At 40.9% G+C, this 18,566-nt stretch overlaps 1 protein-coding gene across 2 annotated transcripts; it reads left to right on the plus strand.

The window, feature by feature from the left end:
* The first annotated feature begins 770 nt into the window (after positions 1 to 770).
* On the plus strand, positions 771 to 16,326 carry LOC124692599 (CLIP-associated protein-like). 2 transcript variants are annotated; one of them, XM_047225997.1, is made up of 21 exons: positions 771 to 1,233; positions 2,976 to 3,131; positions 3,255 to 3,317; positions 3,914 to 3,982; positions 4,178 to 4,340; positions 5,325 to 5,486; positions 6,538 to 6,635; positions 8,659 to 8,733; positions 8,813 to 8,881; positions 8,956 to 9,041; positions 9,113 to 9,230; positions 9,363 to 9,461; positions 10,637 to 10,994; positions 11,140 to 12,926; positions 13,052 to 13,150; positions 13,796 to 13,900; positions 13,972 to 14,046; positions 14,117 to 14,185; positions 14,306 to 14,374; positions 14,877 to 14,978; positions 15,868 to 16,326. In XM_047225997.1, the coding sequence occupies exons 1-21, from the start codon at positions 898 to 900 to the stop codon at positions 16,024 to 16,026; spliced, it is 4,317 nt and encodes a 1,438-aa protein (XP_047081953.1). In that variant the 5' UTR covers positions 771 to 897; the 3' UTR covers positions 16,027 to 16,326. The 2 variants fall into 2 exon arrangements, with proteins under 2 accessions (XP_047081953.1, XP_047081954.1); XM_047225998.1 differs by lacking the exons at positions 13,052 to 13,150; positions 13,796 to 13,900; positions 13,972 to 14,046; ... (2 more) ...; positions 14,877 to 14,978; positions 15,868 to 16,326 and having other exon boundaries at positions 11,135 to 11,364.
* The last annotated feature ends 2,240 nt before the right edge of the window (positions 16,327 to 18,566 follow it).

Below are 18,566 nucleotides of genomic sequence, written 5' to 3' on the forward strand. Positions count from 1 at the left end.
CTTGAGTGTCCATAGAAGAGTGGTGTCGGGTTCATTCTCCTCCTATTTCCCCTTTCATCTATCTCCCACGTTGTATTTATAATGTTTAGGCTCAATGGTCTTCTCAAGATGCACACCAAATGTGATATAAATCCATCCAACATAATGAGAGCATCTCCCTTATGTAGTATTTTTCATTCTCTTGTCGAGCATAAAATGCTTTGGCACACTTGTCTAGATTGATTCAAAACTCTGGTAAATACTAAATCATTGCAAGATAGTTGTGTTAATAACCAAACTACAAAATATTGCAGCTAAATTCTAGCTACAAATCATATGCAAGACTAGATGTTTAAGTATAGAGTTTACCTACTCGTGCATATTAATAAATCTCCTTTTTTTTGTATTCCGATTCATATCACTTATCGTTGATATGGATATATCTAGAACTATCGACAAATAATATGAATAGGAGTAGATGACTTGGGATTAAAAGTGATTCTCTGATATTAGGTTACTAGGTAGACTATAATAATAATTACAAATTTTTAATTTGCACAGTTGTGCAACTCCCCTAACTAGTCGTTGTACTTGAGTGCATTAGCAGTACTAATTGGTTCTCAAAATGCACAAGACGTGCCAAAAATCGCGATACACCCCTACAGAGGTGCAAAGCAAAATATCATGAACTAGCAGGGACATACGTGCGCAAACAACTATCCAAACTAGTACTGTGTACTGTACTACTGTCTGTCTCTGCACTCTCGCTCTTCCTTTTTTTCTCTCTCAGATCCGACCACTCCCCTCCCCACCGCCGGTTTGCCTTCCCTGCCATTCCCCGAACTCGCCGGGAATCCTAAAACCAACTACCGGCGCTACTCGTCGGCGGCGGAGGAGGAATCATCGGCGCTGGCGGAAATGGAGGCGGCGCTGGAGGCGGCGCGCTCCAAGGACACGAAGGAGCGTCTGGCCGGGGTGGAACGGCTGCACGAGGCGCTGGAGGCCGCGGCGCGGCGCGGGCTGACGGCGACGGAGGTGACATCTCTGGTTGACACCTGCATAGATCTGACCAAAGACGCCAACTTCCGGGTCGCGCAGGGCGGGCTGCACGCGCTCTCAGCCGCCGCGGTGCTCGCCGGCGAGCACTTCAAGATGCACCTGAACGCCCTCGTGCCTGCCGCCGTCGAGCGCCTCGGCGATGGCAAGCAGCCTGTCCGTGACGCTTCCCGGCAGCTCCTTGTCACGCTCATGGAGGTCAGCCGCCCGTTTGCTTACTCACTGTCGCCTGTTTTGTGCTCTCTGAGCTGGGTGCTTCAGGGGAATGTGGGTTCGATGCTAGGTGGTCGCAGGGAAGTATAGTTCGAGCAGAGTATCCGGTGTTCAGCCTATTGAGATTGCACCATTTTCGATGTGTCTGTACTGTCAAAGTGGATGAGAGAGGGTGGAACTCTGGGGGGTTGGTGGCACCAAGCCTTTCTAGCTAAAACATAATTTGCTAGTATCTGTTTTAGATGTGACTGCGTTTACAAAAATGAGTTCTTTAGAGCAATTAGCTGTTCAGTGATTTGGAATTTGGAAATGTTCTGCTTTAGACTCCAATAGAACACCAATTTTGAGTTATGATGAAGCAGGTGTTACATTCTTTTGGTTGCTGGTGTGAATTAGCAACAGTGCATGTGGGCGAAATGATCCAGTTTTGTATGGGTGCTCCTGTCTTCGTAAGTGTATCTAGGCTATTGAAGCAGAACTAGAAGTATGTTCCATTCGTGGTATTCTCTGGGAGTGCCTTCCAGATTACTGCATTGTTGGTATATGTGCACGTTCGCTCATCATTGACCCATGCTATCCTCTTCTCTCCTATCCCTGCAAGGCTTCACATCTAGGTTTCTACTACAGGGACCAGGTGTATCCGCTCCTCTCTTGAAAACATCATTTCAGCGGAATTCTAGCGTTAACCAAGTGGCTTAGATGATAATTTCTCTTTTCTAGTGAAACAAGCAACCCTTAACCTTAGCTGAGGCTGAATACTGCAATATTTTGACTGAATGGAAGCACATTTGGATTTGGCGACATTACATAGCACTCTTTAATCGACCAATGCTTTACTTTGCTGGCTGGATTGAGTTGGACATCTGGACTATAATATATGTATCTAGACGCGAGCGGTTAGTGTATTTTGCTTTTCAGTGGAAGAATATCTTGTCGCTTAGGTGCTTCATGGTATGTGTCTTTTTTGCTAGTATAGAATTTAGCCAAGCAGAGGTAGCAAATAAAACTACTAATTCCATTTTTCTTCTGTATGTGGCTGCTTCTTTTGTTGCAGTTATACACGACGCTGCAGATTGCACTGACGTGATATTTATTTATTTTGAGTTAATTACTACATAATTTCATCCCAGAACTATTGCTTGCAAACTCAATTTCGCCCCTAAACAATGAAAGTGACCAAATTCTTCGCTGAACTATGTGATGCGGCACATCTTTGTAGTCTTGCCCATGTGGCAGTACACGTGGCATACCTCTGCACACGCAAAACCCCAAAATTCCCAAGGAAAGTGGCATTGGTAAACGAGTTACAGTGAATCAGGGACAATTTTCTATGCGAGAAAGTCCAACAACCATACTACAGCTATAACACAAGGAATGATGGTACAGTGCAGTCCTTTAATCACATGCATAATCTATCTTGTCCTTCTATTGCCTAGTCACATTGGAAAGAGGTCGAGAATGAACCATAACGGGTAGTTAAGGGACCAATTTGGTGATAATGGTACTTTAGGGATGAAAATGCGGTTCGTGAGTGTGTGTGGTAGTTCGGGACGAAATTGGGTATTTACTCTTTTATTTTTGAACACTCTTGCAAAGAAATGCCCTAGAGTTGCACTGAAGTGACTAATTTGTCATACTAATTATCATTTATCTTCACATGAAAGTTTGTTTTATCCCATGGTTACCTTGCGGGGTATTATGAACTGATTTTGTCTCTCCAATCTCAGGTTTCTTCTCCAACAATCATTGTTGAAAGAGCTGGAAGTTATGCTTGGACTCACAAGAGCTGGAGGGTGCGAGAAGAGTTTGTTCGCACCCTTGCGACAGCAGTTGGGCTTTTCGCTTCTACAGAGCTCCTTCTACAGCGAGTGTTTCTTTCACCTGTATGTCAGAATGTTTTTTCTTATTTGATATGGAATTTATTTTTTCTTACTATTAAAAAGTGTTCCCTTTATTTTCTTGCATAATTGGCATCTCTAACTGCTAGTTTTGTTTTAACTTCACAGGTCCTGCAATTGTTAAATGATTTGAACCAAAGTGTTAGAGAGGCTGCAATCTCCTGTATTCAGGTGGTTCATTACAAACCTTTATGCATTTCAGTTACTTATGCATTTCTTTCTTCAAATTGCACTCCCTCTTTCTCTATTGTGTAAAATGTTTCATTCTTTTTTGTTTTCTTTCGTGTTTATATTCTTGTTACAGTTCCACCCTTATGATTTTAATTGGATTGTACAGTATGATGACCTTCTTCTCTTGCAAAGCTATTTGATTTCATGAAATGCAAATTATATGTTTGGAACTTTGAATGTTCTCTTCTGATTGTGTACCTGTTTTCCTTTCTCGTTCTCAGTTTCTTCCATTTCTACATTCTGCATTTCACCCATACACTTCTTTGACTAGTTTAGGCAAGAATACACCACTACTTATACCATGTGGCTACTTGGCACATGCCAAAGTTTACTTTAGGTTGGTACCAACCATATTGATGTTGAAAACAGATCAACACTACTGTTGTCATGCAATTTACCTATATCCAAATGCAATACTCAATGTTTTCTTCCTTTTCTGCTATTGACTTCTCCAGAATCCCTGATGCTCTGCACATATATTTTATTGAACATTTCATCCTTAATCGAATAATTTACATTCTCTATTTTCACTACAGGAGATGTACAAAAATATGGGATCTCAGTTCCATGAAGAGTTACAGCGCCATAACCTACCTTCTTATATGGTAATCAACTAACTAACGCATGTGGTCCATTACTACTTTACCATGGTTATCTGATCTCTCCGTTATTATAGATTTCTTTCGTCGTGATTGTTGCATTTTTAGCAAATTACGCTTGAGCTCTGACCTTGCCCCCAAATTTAAAGCTGTCCTTGACATCGTGATTATTCATCCTTTTGCCTCGTTTGATGTTTTCAGCTAAAGGAGATAAATTCAAGATTGGATAAAATAGAACCAAAGGTTCCCTCATCTGATGGGGCCAGAGTGCAATATAGGGCCATGGAAAGATCTGTTAGTGCTCATCCCAAAAGAAGCAGTCCAAGGAAAAAAAACACATCAAGGGAAAGCACATTATTTGGAGGCAAGTTTTATTTGTAGCCTGTTGGACGAATCCATTTTATTTGATTAGTATTTTTTGTATGACCAAAAGTGTTAACAGATATTTTAAGTAGTGGCTTCTTTTTTATGTGCATCTGAGTTGATTTTCTTTTTACCGGGAGCTATTGACTGTCTTTGCGATGACGTTCCCAATATTTAGTCCCTCCTATTGCAGCATGCGGACCATTATTTAATGGTTGTTGTACCTAGAGTCTATGCCATTATTCAGGACATATTTATATGTTTTGCAGAACAACAATATTTGTTGCTATAACGAGTATAGTTTAAGTGCATGCTCAATAATTGTAGACTTTTGAAAGATGTTTGGTTAGAAGGGTTACCAAATCAAGCAGAAATGACCAATTTATTACTGCTGATTTGGTTCATATTACCAGTCTTTGCATGCTCAGTGCACTACTCAACATGGCACTCCTTTTGTATTCATGTACAGATAATGGTCACTAAAAGGCATTTAGTTGGTTCATGACTTCAAAATTCTGACTGACAGCAGTGGTAGACGCCACTTGTGGATCCACTGACATACTTAAAGTGTAAATCCCATGTTTCCTTCACAAACTATGCTTAGATATTAACCTCAAAATATTTTGACTGATAATTATTGGCAACTCCGTTCTGGACCTTGCATTGATTAAAATATTTATAGTCCATCCACTCAATGTGAATAAACGCATTTGTTTCTTTCAGAAGTTCTCTATGTACTATCTTATGGATGCCACGATTAGAGAGACCATCATCATTTCTTTGCTTGGTATATAAGGTAGAGGCCTCTTGTTCTAGTATTTTGTAGGATTTTTTTTAACAAAGTAATTTAGCAAACAAAGTTCAGTAGTCAAAAGTTGTTATGACAATACTAGTTTTACGCTAAGTTGCTATTTCTGAAGTTTCTGGAAGTACAAACACATCACGATATTGATGATGTATGGTGTGATTTTGTGTTATTTTTCAGGTGATACAGATATTACTGAAAAACCAGTTGAACCCATAAGAGTTCATTCAGAGAAAGAATTAGTTAGAGAGATTGAGAAGATTGCATCTGCCCTTAATCCAGAGAAGGACTGGTCTATACGTATAGCTGCAATGCAAAGGATTGAAGCCTTGGTTTATGGAGGTTGATCTGCTGTCTCCCATGTCCTATTTTCCTACTTACATTTTTTGTTGTCATTAAGTTGCTTTCTTCGGAAAAAAAAAATACCTGTGTCAGTATTGAAATTCTTGCGACATGTGAAAGCTAACTGAGTGGAAATCCAAAAGTAGGTTATCCTATTTTTTTAACACCAAGGAAAATAATAGAATAGATCATCAGTTTCCTTTCCCAAAAGATAGGCAGGATGCAGCCTAACGGCTTAGCCAAGTCTGGATGCTGGAAACCATATTGTCCATGAGAGAGACACTTTCCTTTGCATCCTCTCGTGTCATTGCAGACGTGTTGCAACCTCAATATGACATTAGTGAGCATGGTGCCTTTTCACCTAGTAGAAAGAGAGAGATGGGAATGGGGTAGGTTGGACTTGGAATGCAGCCTACCTCCATGTTGCGCCGGAGTTGGACTGGGGAGTCTTGTAGCAAAGAGAGCAAGAAGGCAGCGGCAAAAGAAACTAATATTTTATAGCTTGACATTTTCCTAAATGCAGTGGTATATCTCCGAGGTGGATTTCGTAGTGGCATATCTCGTAGTGGCATATAGTTAAATCGTCATGGACATACGTGTCAGAGCTGGAGAAGTTCAAGGACTTAAGTGGCATGATTGCGGAAGTTCAGGGACATCATGGTTGTGCTAGTGCTACACCAATTTTTTTATTCAAGTAACTGTAGATGAACATTGTTGTCACAGTAAAGTAATTTTAACAACATAACATAGATTCTTAATATGATGACCCATTGACTGCCCATGAATTTTAAATTTTAAATATCATATCGCCAGTTTATATCTCACAGATGCAAACTGTTAAGCATGTAAGCTGTATAGATTGCACTCACGTGGGATAAGCTAAGCCGTGGAAACTAATAGATTGGGATAGTACAATGAAATTATATGGTTTTATCATTATGTTACACTTTATATCGTTTATAGGATTGACTGGTCAAATGTTTATGTTAATATTTTCGTCCTCTCTATATAACATGATTTTACATATTTTACTTGAAACCTTTTGTATCAGGCGCAATTGATTACCCATCATTTTTCATGCTCTTGAAGCAGCTAGTTCATCCATTGTCCTCTCAGCTATGCGACCGACGGTCTAGCATTGTAAAGCAGGTACTATATTTTCTTGCCTTTTGATCATTATTGAATTTATTGACAACTGAATATCTGAATGCTGATATTATTCTTGCGAGTTGCGACAGAAATACCCATCTTCCTGAAATTACTGGATCACCTATATGTCTGTCCAATTTGTCTGTCTGTCCACGCCCGTTCATCCGTCTATCTGTCGTAAACCGTACTTTTATGGGTGAGTGGTCATACTATATCATGTTCTCAACCATGCAATGAGCCTTGAGATATCTGCAAATTACTCTCCCCATGTGAGTAAATGGGGGGTGAGACTTGGCACAGATCTTAAAGGCACATTGGATGAGTACTCACCCACACAAGCACAAACTCCACTCTAAAATACCAACACTAGCAGAAAATCTGTTCTAAAACTAGGATCGGCGTAAATTGCACATGTCTAAGAACTTGAGAGGTGGGTGCAACTGGGTACAAGAGGCAGGACAAGTCGGGTGGAAAAGACTCGCCATATTCGTGTTTTACCTCGCCTTTGCCTCAAGTGTGGCGACATCGGCATGGAGAGCGACACTGTCCTGGCCCTGCACTGCTGCTCCACCACGGTGCTGCATCTGTAGTGCCACCATCTGAGTAAGTGGTTGCAACCGCTGTGGTAGGTCAAGATTTGCATGTGGTTGGGGTACCTAGTGTAGCGAAGGTGTATGAGGCTGTCGACGTGAACTGTAAAGGCATGTCGAAGAGGAACCTAATGGGCTCAGGTAGTCAGGTGAAGCGATGGGAGGCATGTGCTTCAAAAGGACAAGAGAAAGAAATAAAAAAAAGAGCAAACCACTGCAGAGTGTGACTGAGTCATGCCATGGTGGCACCGAATTGCATATCAGGTGGAGTTTGTACCTCACTGGCTGTAAATGAGCCTCCAGTTCTTTTACCCACTTGCATCCACCTCAAGTTTGTAGACCTGTAGTGCAATATATTCAAGAAACATGTATAGTTGATCATATTAAGAGTCACAAAATCACTACGATACAGTTTATACTATTGTAGGTAAACCTGGGACTGGACTTGCACCGTCCAATGGACTTCGGACCTAACTCACATTGGACCATGTTGGACTGGACTATACTGGAGCTGGACATCTGTTCAACTAAGATCCAATAAACAATGGATAATGTTGGGCTCAGGGGATATGCTCCATCCAAGATCCATTGGATGTTGTTGCTAGCGATTGAGTCGTAGTACTCTTTGCTTGGTGCAGTACGTAGGCGCTGCCAATGCTTGACTTGTATACTGATCAATGTATAGAAAACATCATGTAAAAAACTAGCTATCCATTGACTAGATTAGCTAACTAGTCTCCATGTGAAGTTGGCCCCACATGAAGTGCGGCTCCAGGTCAGGTAGCAGCTAGCCTGGTCACCTGCTCGATTGTTCTAGTTCATGGTTTGTGGTGAGTCCGTTTGGATTTGGGTATTCTTGGACATCTTATATGTGGATTTGCATGGACTTGGATGTTATTCATTGTTATTTGAACTGGATGTGGACTGGATCAATTATATTTGGTCAATAGTTAGGTAGCTTGATTTTGGACTTGGACGCTGATCCATTTCCACGCTGATCCATTTCAAGTGTTCCACAGACCATGATACAGAATCACTAAGGTTACCAGTTTCCTCCCTAGATTTTAACATGGTTCCAAAGAGCTTAGACTCATCTACTATTATATACTGCACCAGGACTGAAATCTTTAACTCGATGCCCCTCCTTACAGTTTAGAAAGGAAACAAGAGAAGCCTGTTCCAGCTTATTTATTGTGGTTCCCTCGGATAAACGAAAAAGTTTTTTTTACAAGGTTATGCACAGCGCATACTTCTGTATTGGAATTCCGCGCCTCTTTAGTTGTGACCACTAAAATCAGTTCAATCTGAAGTTGTTTCATTTTGTAAGGATGCAGGTGTTGTGATTTTCTTGTAGAGCATTTTCTGGTTAAATCTGCAATGATAGGACGAACTTCTTGGTGATGAGAACTTGCTGACTAGGTTTTTTTCATCAGGCGTGCCATCTACTTAATGTACTATCGAAGGAGCTCCTCAGTGACTTTGAAGCATGTGCTGAAATATTTATTCCGGTAATTCTAGAAGCTTTTTCAGTGTTATGCACCTCTTCCCTCCTACTGATATGGCTAAACATATTAACGAAATTTTCAGGCACTTTTTAAGCTTGTTGTCATAACTGTGCTTGTGATCGCCGAATCTTCGGACAACTGTGTCAAAACTGTGAGATTCCTTCCTTCATGTACTGCACGATGACACCTCCTTTCATTACTTTTCTGACCTGCAATATCTTGCAGATTCTTCGGAACTGCAAGGTTTCACGTATTGTTCCTCTTATAGCTGACACAGCAAAAAATGACCGCAGCGCAATCCTCCGTGCTAGGTACTTGTGTTTCGCATTCTCTCTACATATATGGGGTTTTAAAGCTACTTATATATTTCTTCCTATGACAGGTGTTGTGAATATGCGCTCCTAATATTGGAATATTGGGCAGATGCTCCAGAAATACAACGCTCAGCTGATTTATATGAAGACCTAATAAAGTGTTGCGTGGCAGATGCAATGAGTGAGGTAGGAGTGTAGGACTAACAACATCTATATTTCCTGATTTAATAGCATTACTGCAATACTGTTATGTTGAAAACCTGATAGTTGTGTTAATTTGTGTTACTTCGTGGTATCTATGACATGCTGCAAACACAGGTTCGTGCAACTGCAAGAAGTTGCTATAGGATGTTCATAAAGACATGGCCTGAGCGTTCACGTCGGCTATTTATGTCATTTGATCCTGCAATACAGAGGGTATGTGTATTCACTTCTCTGCATGCTGTTCCAGATCACAAGATATCAATTACCAAAACCTAAAAAAGAAAAAATGAAGTTGAAGACGTTGATTTTATATTCATTATTGCCATGTACTCATGCATTGCCAATTCAAAAAAGAGATGAAGCAATAGCTCTCGATAGAAAGAAAAGTCCTGTGCAACTATCATCTTGCTAAGGACATTATTTAGGTCACTCTATGAATCTCATCGAAGCCAAATTCTTTATTGTGTTTTGTATATCTTACACTGGGTTATTTTATGTTTGAATAAATAAATGTTAAACAGTAGTATATATAACATCTAATGCCGGATGTTTACTTTTCAATCATTATACAGCCAAGAATTGTATGTAATTTTTGGAAAGTAGTGCTAATCAAGTATGTACCCTGATTAGTTCAAGGCTGGGGAAATAAGTTGCTATTTTAGGACCACTGAATATTTCAAGCTCAAAATTGCATCTCACTATTTTATTTTTTATTTTTTAAGTATATATATAAGACAAATTATGTATGAGAACTTGTATTTTCGTTACGATTTGGAATGACGGATTGCAAGCTGTACTCATTAGTGATAGCCTGATGGCAGCCCGAGCCTGATACACTTGTCTCCCTGGAGCTGTCGTAGGTAGGGAAAGATGAGGTGCTGTGTGCCAGTAGGGTGTGATGGCATAGTGAGATCCAGGCAAATTACTTCGTTGAATGTAATAGATACAGCCCCCACATAGAGTACTCATCCTCGACTAGGGATGACCATTTTTAAGTATTCAGGCTGATTACAAAACTTATTGGAATTTATATTTATTGATCTCGACTGGCCTGAATATCAACGGGTCCTAGGACACTGGTTTGGCTGTAAAGCCTGATCCATTACTAGTTTACTACTGGAGTCCGGGTCCTAGTTATCTGCGACTTGGACTGTGTAACCATAGAGGATGAGGTGGCAGTGGTACATCAATTTGGTTTGGAGCTGCCCTAGTAGCCCGGAGGCTATATGCGCTCCTCTGCCCCCTACCATAGCAAATTTCTGTTATGCCAATTTTTGGTTTGCTGAAACTACATGGATTCAAAAGGTTGCTATGCCATGTACATCAATTTTTGGTTGCTCCGCTGCTCCCTACGCGCAAGATTTCTGTAACACTGGGCACATTTGCAGATAATTAATGACGAAGATGGAGGCATGCACAAACGGTATCCTTCTTCATCATTGCATGAGAAAGGTGTTCAACTTTCTCGTGCCTCATCTCATGCAAGTGGTACACATTTGACCGGGTACAGCACTTCATCTATTGTTGCAATGGACAAGGGTGCAGCAATTTCTTCTGAATCGTCTCTCCCATCAAGTGCTCTTCTCTCACAGTCGAAGGTAGCTGGTAGATATGCTGAAAGAAGCATAGAGAGCGTGCTTAGTTCAAGCAAACAAAAAGTTTCAGCCATTGAGAGTCTATTGAAAGGTGTAGGCATCTCAGGCAGGCAAAATTTCTCAGCTGTGCGCTCAACTAGCTTGGATCTTGGTATGGTTTATGCTGCTTAATGATAAAATGTGGAAAGGCTCTTTTGTTATGTCGTCAACGTTAAGTCTTTATTGCTATTGCTTTCATGACTTATTTCTCTATACTTGAGTAACCTTAATTTCTTTTTCTTTTCCTCCTAGTGCAGGAGTTGATCCTCCATCCTCTCGTGATCCTCATATACCGCTTGCTAGACCTGCTTTGGATCGCCTTTCTTTGCAGAGTTCTGCGTTGTTGGATTCATCCCTTCCTAGCATAAATATCAGAAGAAATGGTGGTTCGCGTTTTGTAGATCCAGTGCCTCAGGTAGACACCAAAGAGCGATCAAGGTCACCATATTCACATAATCTATCATCTGAACCCATATCTGGTTTGTCAGTGCCTCGTTCAAAAAGATCTTCAGGGAGGTCTCAAGATGATAGCATTATGGATGAGAGCAACGATACATGGCCAAGGCCTGCCAGGCAATCGCCGCAAATGCATACGGACAAACACTTCGCTGATATGCCTTATAGGGATGCCAGTTACAGATATTCGCAGAACAACAATGTTCCCCACTTCCAGAGGCCTCTTAGGAAGCAAGTGGTATCAAGGGTTTCTTCTGCGAGTGTCAGACACAGTTTTGATGATGGTCATGTCCCATCTAATAATATGTCTGGATATACAGATGGCCCAGCATCTCTAAATGAGGCACTCTCTGAGGGTCTTAGTCCAAGTTCGGACTGGGTAGCAAGAGTTGCAGCCTTTAATTTTGTTCAGACATTATTGCAACAAGGACAGAAAGGCATTCAAGAAATTACTCAGAACTTTGAAAAGGTCATGAAATTATTTTTTCGTTATTTGGATGATCCTCATCACAAAGTTGCACAGGCAGCTTTCTCCACACTTGCAGATATTATTCCAGCATGCAAGAAGCCATTTGAGAGTTATGTTGAAAGAATTTTACCGTATGTCTTTTCAAGACTCATTGATCCCAAGGAATTGGTTTCGAAGCCATGTTCATCAACCCTGGAAGTTGTTGGCCGAACATATGCTGTTGACACATTGCTACCTGCAATAGTACGTTCCCTGGATGAACAAAGGTCTCCGAAAGCAAAACTAGCTGTTCTTGAGTTCGCTAATAAGTCATTCAGCAGATACAAGGTAGACGTTGAAGGTTACAGCAACAGTGGCTTTCTTAAGCTCTGGCTTTCAAAACTAGCACCTTTAATACATGAGAAGAATGCAAAGTTGAAGGAAACATCAATTAAAGGAATCATATCAGTTTATTCTCACTTTGATTCAGCAGCAGTCCTAAATTTTATCCTTAATTTGTCCATTGAAGAACAAAACCTTGTGAGGCGAGCTCTCAAACAATATACTCCTCGTATTGAGGTCGATTTGGTAAACTACTTGCAGAGCAAGAAAGAACGTTCACGTCCCAAGTCCTATGATTATGAACAGGTTGATTTTGGAACTTCTGAAGATGATTATAATCATACATCAAGGAACAGCTATCCTTTTGGACGAGTTTCTGCTAGCTCCACTGACAATGAGTCGGGGAAGAGGATGCATACAGTCCAAGAATCAATATTTCCTATTGGTCGAACAACCTCTGATATCAGCACTGATCATGCTAATCATTGCTTCGACCCTGCTTCTGAAGCTGAAGTTCTTACAGCAAGTAGGGAATCAAAGAGCAATGCTCGCTCAGTTGTAGAAGCTGCACGCTCATGGGCAGATTATCCTGAAAAATCAGATGCAACCCTCGATGATGAAAATTCTGTTGGCACCCCTCGCCTGGATTCTGGCCGTTTTGTTTCTGTCGGACATAATGCTGGTGTTACAACTGCTATGAAGAATACTCAAGACATGGATCAGTTTGTTGACCTTAGTTCTGTGAAGACTGTCTCACGCACAACTGATGGCCCCAGCATACCACAACTTCTTCACCAGGTACTTCTGATATATCATTCTATTTCCCCTTCATCTTTGTTGGTTCCAGTAATACTGATATATCTTGTTTTTACTTTTCACCGTACTAAATAATGTCACGATCATATGGCGTTGTACCTTACTAGATAAGTAATGATGGTGAAGTTTCATCCCAAGACAAGCAGGATGCACTGCAGCAGCTGGTGCAGGCTTCTACCAAAAATGATCACTCTATATGGACAAAGGTATGTAACCCCACCATTTCAATTTCCATTATATTTTTGGCTACAAATTTTGACATTTTACTGCGTTCTTTTTCTGAGTTTTTTTTTTTTTTTTTTTTGTAATTTTCTCTTCATGACTGGGCTTAACAGTTAGTCTTTCATTGTTTGTAAAAGTTATTCAATCTTAGTACTTTTTTCCATCTGGTGCTAAGGATTTCTGAAGAGTGCCGGGTGGGAGGGAGGGAAATGCATTACACACTGTACTAGAATGCATCAAGTTCCTTTTTATCTCGTCGATTTGTTTTCCCTGCTCTCCTTTTCTAACATCTGAACTGAATCTAGTGACTCATCATTAGCTTTTCATTAGACTACCAGGATTGTATGGCCATTGTCTAAAATACTCGCCTGCTTGATTTTTGACTCTTGATGAGATGGTTTCTGTAAATGATGGATGCTTCACCTTTCCAACAACAGAGAACACTGGCATTTGGGTTCTGTCTAAACAGTCATTTTAGTTGGTGTCCCCCAAATGTTTTCCTGCAAACGCACAGTTACTATAAATTCCTCTGCATCTAGTATGTTACTGAGTTTACTTCGTGTTGTTTCAATATGTTATCATGCAGTGTATGATATTTGTATTCTAATACCATCCCCTTTTCTATATAGTATTTCAATCAGATTTTAACAACTGTCCTTGAAGTATTGGATGCCTCTGATTCTTCTGTCAGGGAGCTTTCTCTATCGCTAGTTGCTGAGATGCTTGACAATCAGGTTTGGTACTCACAAATCATGCATTTAGGTAGGTAATATTGTTGATTAATATTGTCTATTTATTTTCTCAGAAAGATCCAATGGAAGAATCCATAGAGATTGTCCTTGAAAAGCTGGTGCAGATGACCAAAGATATTATGGCAAAGGTATAATTTCCTTAATTAAGAGGTTTTGTCTTGCTTTTATGGTGCTAATATTTTCGTAATGCTGGCGCAGATTTCAAGTGAAGCAAACCAGTGCTTAAATGTCGTGTTGGCAAAATATGATCCTTTTAGATGCCTTGCTGTATGTCCAGTGTTCCAATCCTACTTGCTAATGATATTACTGCAGTACAGTTATCTTTGTCTGTAGTTTTTATAGCTAGCAACTTATACTACTGTACATGTTTTTTTGATTATGCTGCAGGTTATTGTACCCTTGCTAGTTAGTGATGATGAGAAGACACTTGTCACGTGTATCAACTGCTTAACAAAGGTATCCTAGTTTCACACTGTAATCAGCTAAGAGAACAATACCATTATATTATTTATTTGAAGAATCATGTTTCAAGTGCTACATTCAGAGGTTTCATTAGCTGATTGAGAGGTTCTGGTTCAATCGACCCATCTTGGCTTTGTGATTATTGTTTTAATGAGCCATCATGGTTTGATGACTACTGATGTAATGGCTGATGGTTCTGGTTCATCTGGCATTTCCTTAGATTGTAGGTCTGTAGTCACCAGGCCCATCAATGGCTTTATGACCATTGATACGATAACCCCAGTGTACACGCATACACTTATTTCATTTAAGCACCATCCCTAGATGTTTGTTAGCGAGGTCATATTTCGCATGGGAATATTCGTCTGACAAACCCTATTAAAGATTATTACAGAGTTTTACTTTATCGAGTCACTCACTCTGTCAATTATAGCAATATATCATGATTCACGAGCAACAATGATTAACTGTTGGTATTCTCCTGGTACTCGTGCAGCTGGTTGGGCGGCTTTCACAGGAGGAATTGGTGGCTCAACTGCCTTCATTTTTACCAGCACTTTTTGATGCTTTCAGCAACCAGAGTCCAGATATTCGCAAGGTAGTTTACCTGTTCTCCTGATGAATGACCTTACAATTTTTGCTCGCAATGCTAGTTTCTAAGGTGACCAATAAAAAAACATGGTTTCATTCACACCAGTAATATGGGCTCCTTGTAGTACCTGAAAACTAGGGATAAGGGTGCTACTATTATTTGAGGCAGCATCCAGGAGTAGGATTTTTTGTGCCAACTGTAGTCTCCTCTTCAACTTTCAAGCAGAATACATATGGGGTGACAGCATATGATTAATGTGGGTTAAATTTATCAGTCGACCTAAAATTTAAACATGAAAACCAGAACCCTTTTATGGTCAGTCATGAACTCAGAATCATGCTGATTACCAGCATAAACTGCTTGTAGCTGCTGCATATGCTGCCACAGTGTCGTCTTCTCCAACTTATAATACACATAATCTCTTGATTAAGAAATCAGTAATTCAACATGCCTTCCAGTTTCGTGTTGATACCCAGCTGAAATTTAATCATATATTCCTGATTTATTTTACTTTTTTTTTACCATTGATCTATTTTTTTACTTCCTATCTTCTAATCTGTTGATATTTTGATTCATGACTTCGCCCTGCATTAAGTTGGTACAAGATGTGTTAGAGAATATTTTTCTTTCCCATACCTACGAATGACCACAAACATTGTGGCCACTGCATACAGTTTTGGGGGATTGAAACCAGTATTATTTTTCACAGATATTTTAGTGTAAAATCATGTGGTTGGCAGCTTAAGTACAGTCCTCTGTTTCCAATTTCTGGTGGTCCATTTTTATTTTACTCATTGTTGGCGCACATTAAGCATGCTTGACATTATGTATGGCAAAATTTACATTTAACGATCTTTGGTGCTCCACATCTGATATCATTTACACTTCCTTGCAGTCTGTTGTATTCTGCTTAGTGGATATCTACATCATGCTAGGGAAAGCATTTGTACCGTATCTGGAGGGGCTAAGTAGCACACAGTTGCGGCTAGTTACAATCTATGCAAATCGGATATCACAGGCAAGGTCTGGTGCACCGATTGATGCGAACCAATGAATATCGTTTTTGTTGTCCTCAAGGACATCTGCTTGGATGGGCTGGGATATCGGGTTTCATTCATTTGTGTATTTGTACAGAACAGACAGGTGGTGCTCATGTATTTAGCTGTGCTGGCGTTTCTTGTGTGGCATTGTTCTCTGCCTTGTTTATTTCCATGTCATGTGTGACATTCTACCATTCACACTGTACAAAGGGAAACAGGAAAAACTTCACCCTGTATGTTTATCTCCCATTTTCCTGTAGGGGCTGGTGTAGGATAAATCTGTTGAAAGGAAGATGTTGGTTGTGAATATTTTACCAGGCGGGGTTTAGTGCAAACGGTGCTCTGTTAGATGTTCAGGTTGCCTTCTGTGTGTAGTCGCGTGGACCATTGGGCATTGGATCTTTAGATTGCCTGCTATTGAACTATTGAAGTTTATTTTTGTTCGCGCATGCCATGCAGATGGCTCTGAATTAGCCAGACTTGCTAGTTGTACAATCTGGATCTGTGATGGAGCTAGGTTCAGTATGAGCAACTGGGTGTAACATCACCCAAGGATGATACTTCTTTTCTGAAAAAAATGTAAGATGATACTTCGTAAGCAGTACGCCATGACTACATATAAACCCTATTTATACATCACTGCATCGTTAACTGCCTTTGATCACAACTATAGCAGCTAACATCGAGAGACTGCTCCATTGTAATAAACAAGGGGAGTAGCCATATATTTTGACTGACTTGTAAACTAACTTCTATGTCAACGATCATGGTTTACAATGAAAGTACAGTTTTAATTTCATTGTTATGCTATGAGGTTGTTCAAGTGTAACACTAGTTGAATTAAAGCGTTTGCGGAGATCCACCGTGGCTATTTTATGAAGTTTACAGCGTAAGTGCTCTCGGTTAAGAACTAACTAACAGCTCGTTTTACCACGGGACCTTTATTTGACTAGTTCACTTCGTTCTATGTCCATGGGTACAGTATACTGGTAAATGATCCATTTCTTTGTTGTCAACTTTGCACTACAAAGCAAGAAGTACATCGAAATGTCTTTTCTGATGCTTCTAAACCCTTGCACAATTTTATGCGACCTTTTTAAATGAGATCTGACGGTGGTGGCCAAACGGTGGCCTGGGATTGGTGGACGCGGGGAACGGCTGCACTAGCTGCTGGGGTGGCGGCGGGAGGCTCGTTCGTGGTGAAGCGATCGGGCCACAGGCGGCGGAGTGGCGGTCCTGGCGTTGGAGTGGCGGTGGTGGCTGCCACAGGCGGCGTGCCGTGCCGGTGACGGGGGTGCAGGGGATGTGCCAGATTGGGCACAAACCCTAGATCGGTTCTATCCTTGTCCTCTCCGCGGTCTTGGCCGTCGACGGTGGAGGGTCGACTGCTAGACTGCAGGGCGCTGCTCAGGCGAGGGCTTGGGTTATTCAGACTTCGTGTTCTTCGCCCAGTGTCTCCTGCATTGCCTCGACCGACGCCGTTGGGGTCTGATCTGAATAAAGGTGGCGGTCCTCGGATTCTTCTCACACCAAGTTGAAGATCTGTCACATGCTTGTTCTTATCTGTCTGGATGGATTGTCGTGTTTCGGAAGGCCCTGCCGGTGAAATGCACAATGCCTGAAGATTGCAGGTTTGGGTGGTTTTGGTCGTGCGCACCTATGTTTTTTATCTGACCGTTTATTTTTTCAGAGGGAGCGCTTCGAAACTCCGCTGACTGTTAATATCAGGGAGCTCTTTCTTTTCATGAAAGCCGAGATCGGTAGAATAGCAATGGTGGTCGGATCTTGGTGGTGATGTGGAATTGGCTTGGTGCTTCATGACTTGAAACAACGACATGTATGTGGGGGCGACTACACATGAGAAGTTTAGAGTCTTATCTTTTACGACGAAAATCCAAGGTCTGACCTTAATTGGTTGTGCGGTAATGTTCTTGTTGAAGGCATTGTTTTGAGAGTGATGACTTTCTTCAGGGTGAAAACCTAAGATCTATAATCGGGTGACAACAACATTTGTTCACTGTTTCCTTATTCGAGGCGTCCCTTATGGAGAAGCTGATCTTCTGGTGTTGTCTTGTTGGTGTTAGTGTTGCTGTTTGAAGAAATGGATCAATGTAGGGAGATTGTCTTTATAATGTTTTTTTTTTGGTTGTGTGCATCATTTATGTCATTAGGGTATGATGTTGTTGCAGAGGCTGGGTGTAATTGGTATCTCCGCGATATTAATATATACTCTTTATCGAAAAAATTGAGTTGATCAGACCCATTACAATTCTCATTTCCTTTCTGTCGTTTTCCCATTCTTGAAACAATTCAACCTAATTACAATGTAATCTATTCGCGCTTGTGCTGCCGTCGAGAGAAAAAAGAGCCGCACCTCCTACTCCACCACAGATCGGTTCCTCCTCCTCCGGCAGGCCTCGCCGGTGTCAGGAGGGGTGGGAACCCGATCTATGAGTGGAGGTTTCAATAAAAGTAGGGCTTTTCTAAAAGATTATGTTAGGGTTTTAGGTAGTCGTCTTCTTTTGATTCCCAAATCAGAATCAAAAGAAGATGG

Source organism: Lolium rigidum, chromosome 2 (genome assembly GCF_022539505.1).
Source record: "Lolium rigidum isolate FL_2022 chromosome 2, APGP_CSIRO_Lrig_0.1, whole genome shotgun sequence".
Taxonomy (NCBI): Eukaryota; Viridiplantae; Streptophyta; class Magnoliopsida; order Poales; family Poaceae; genus Lolium; species Lolium rigidum.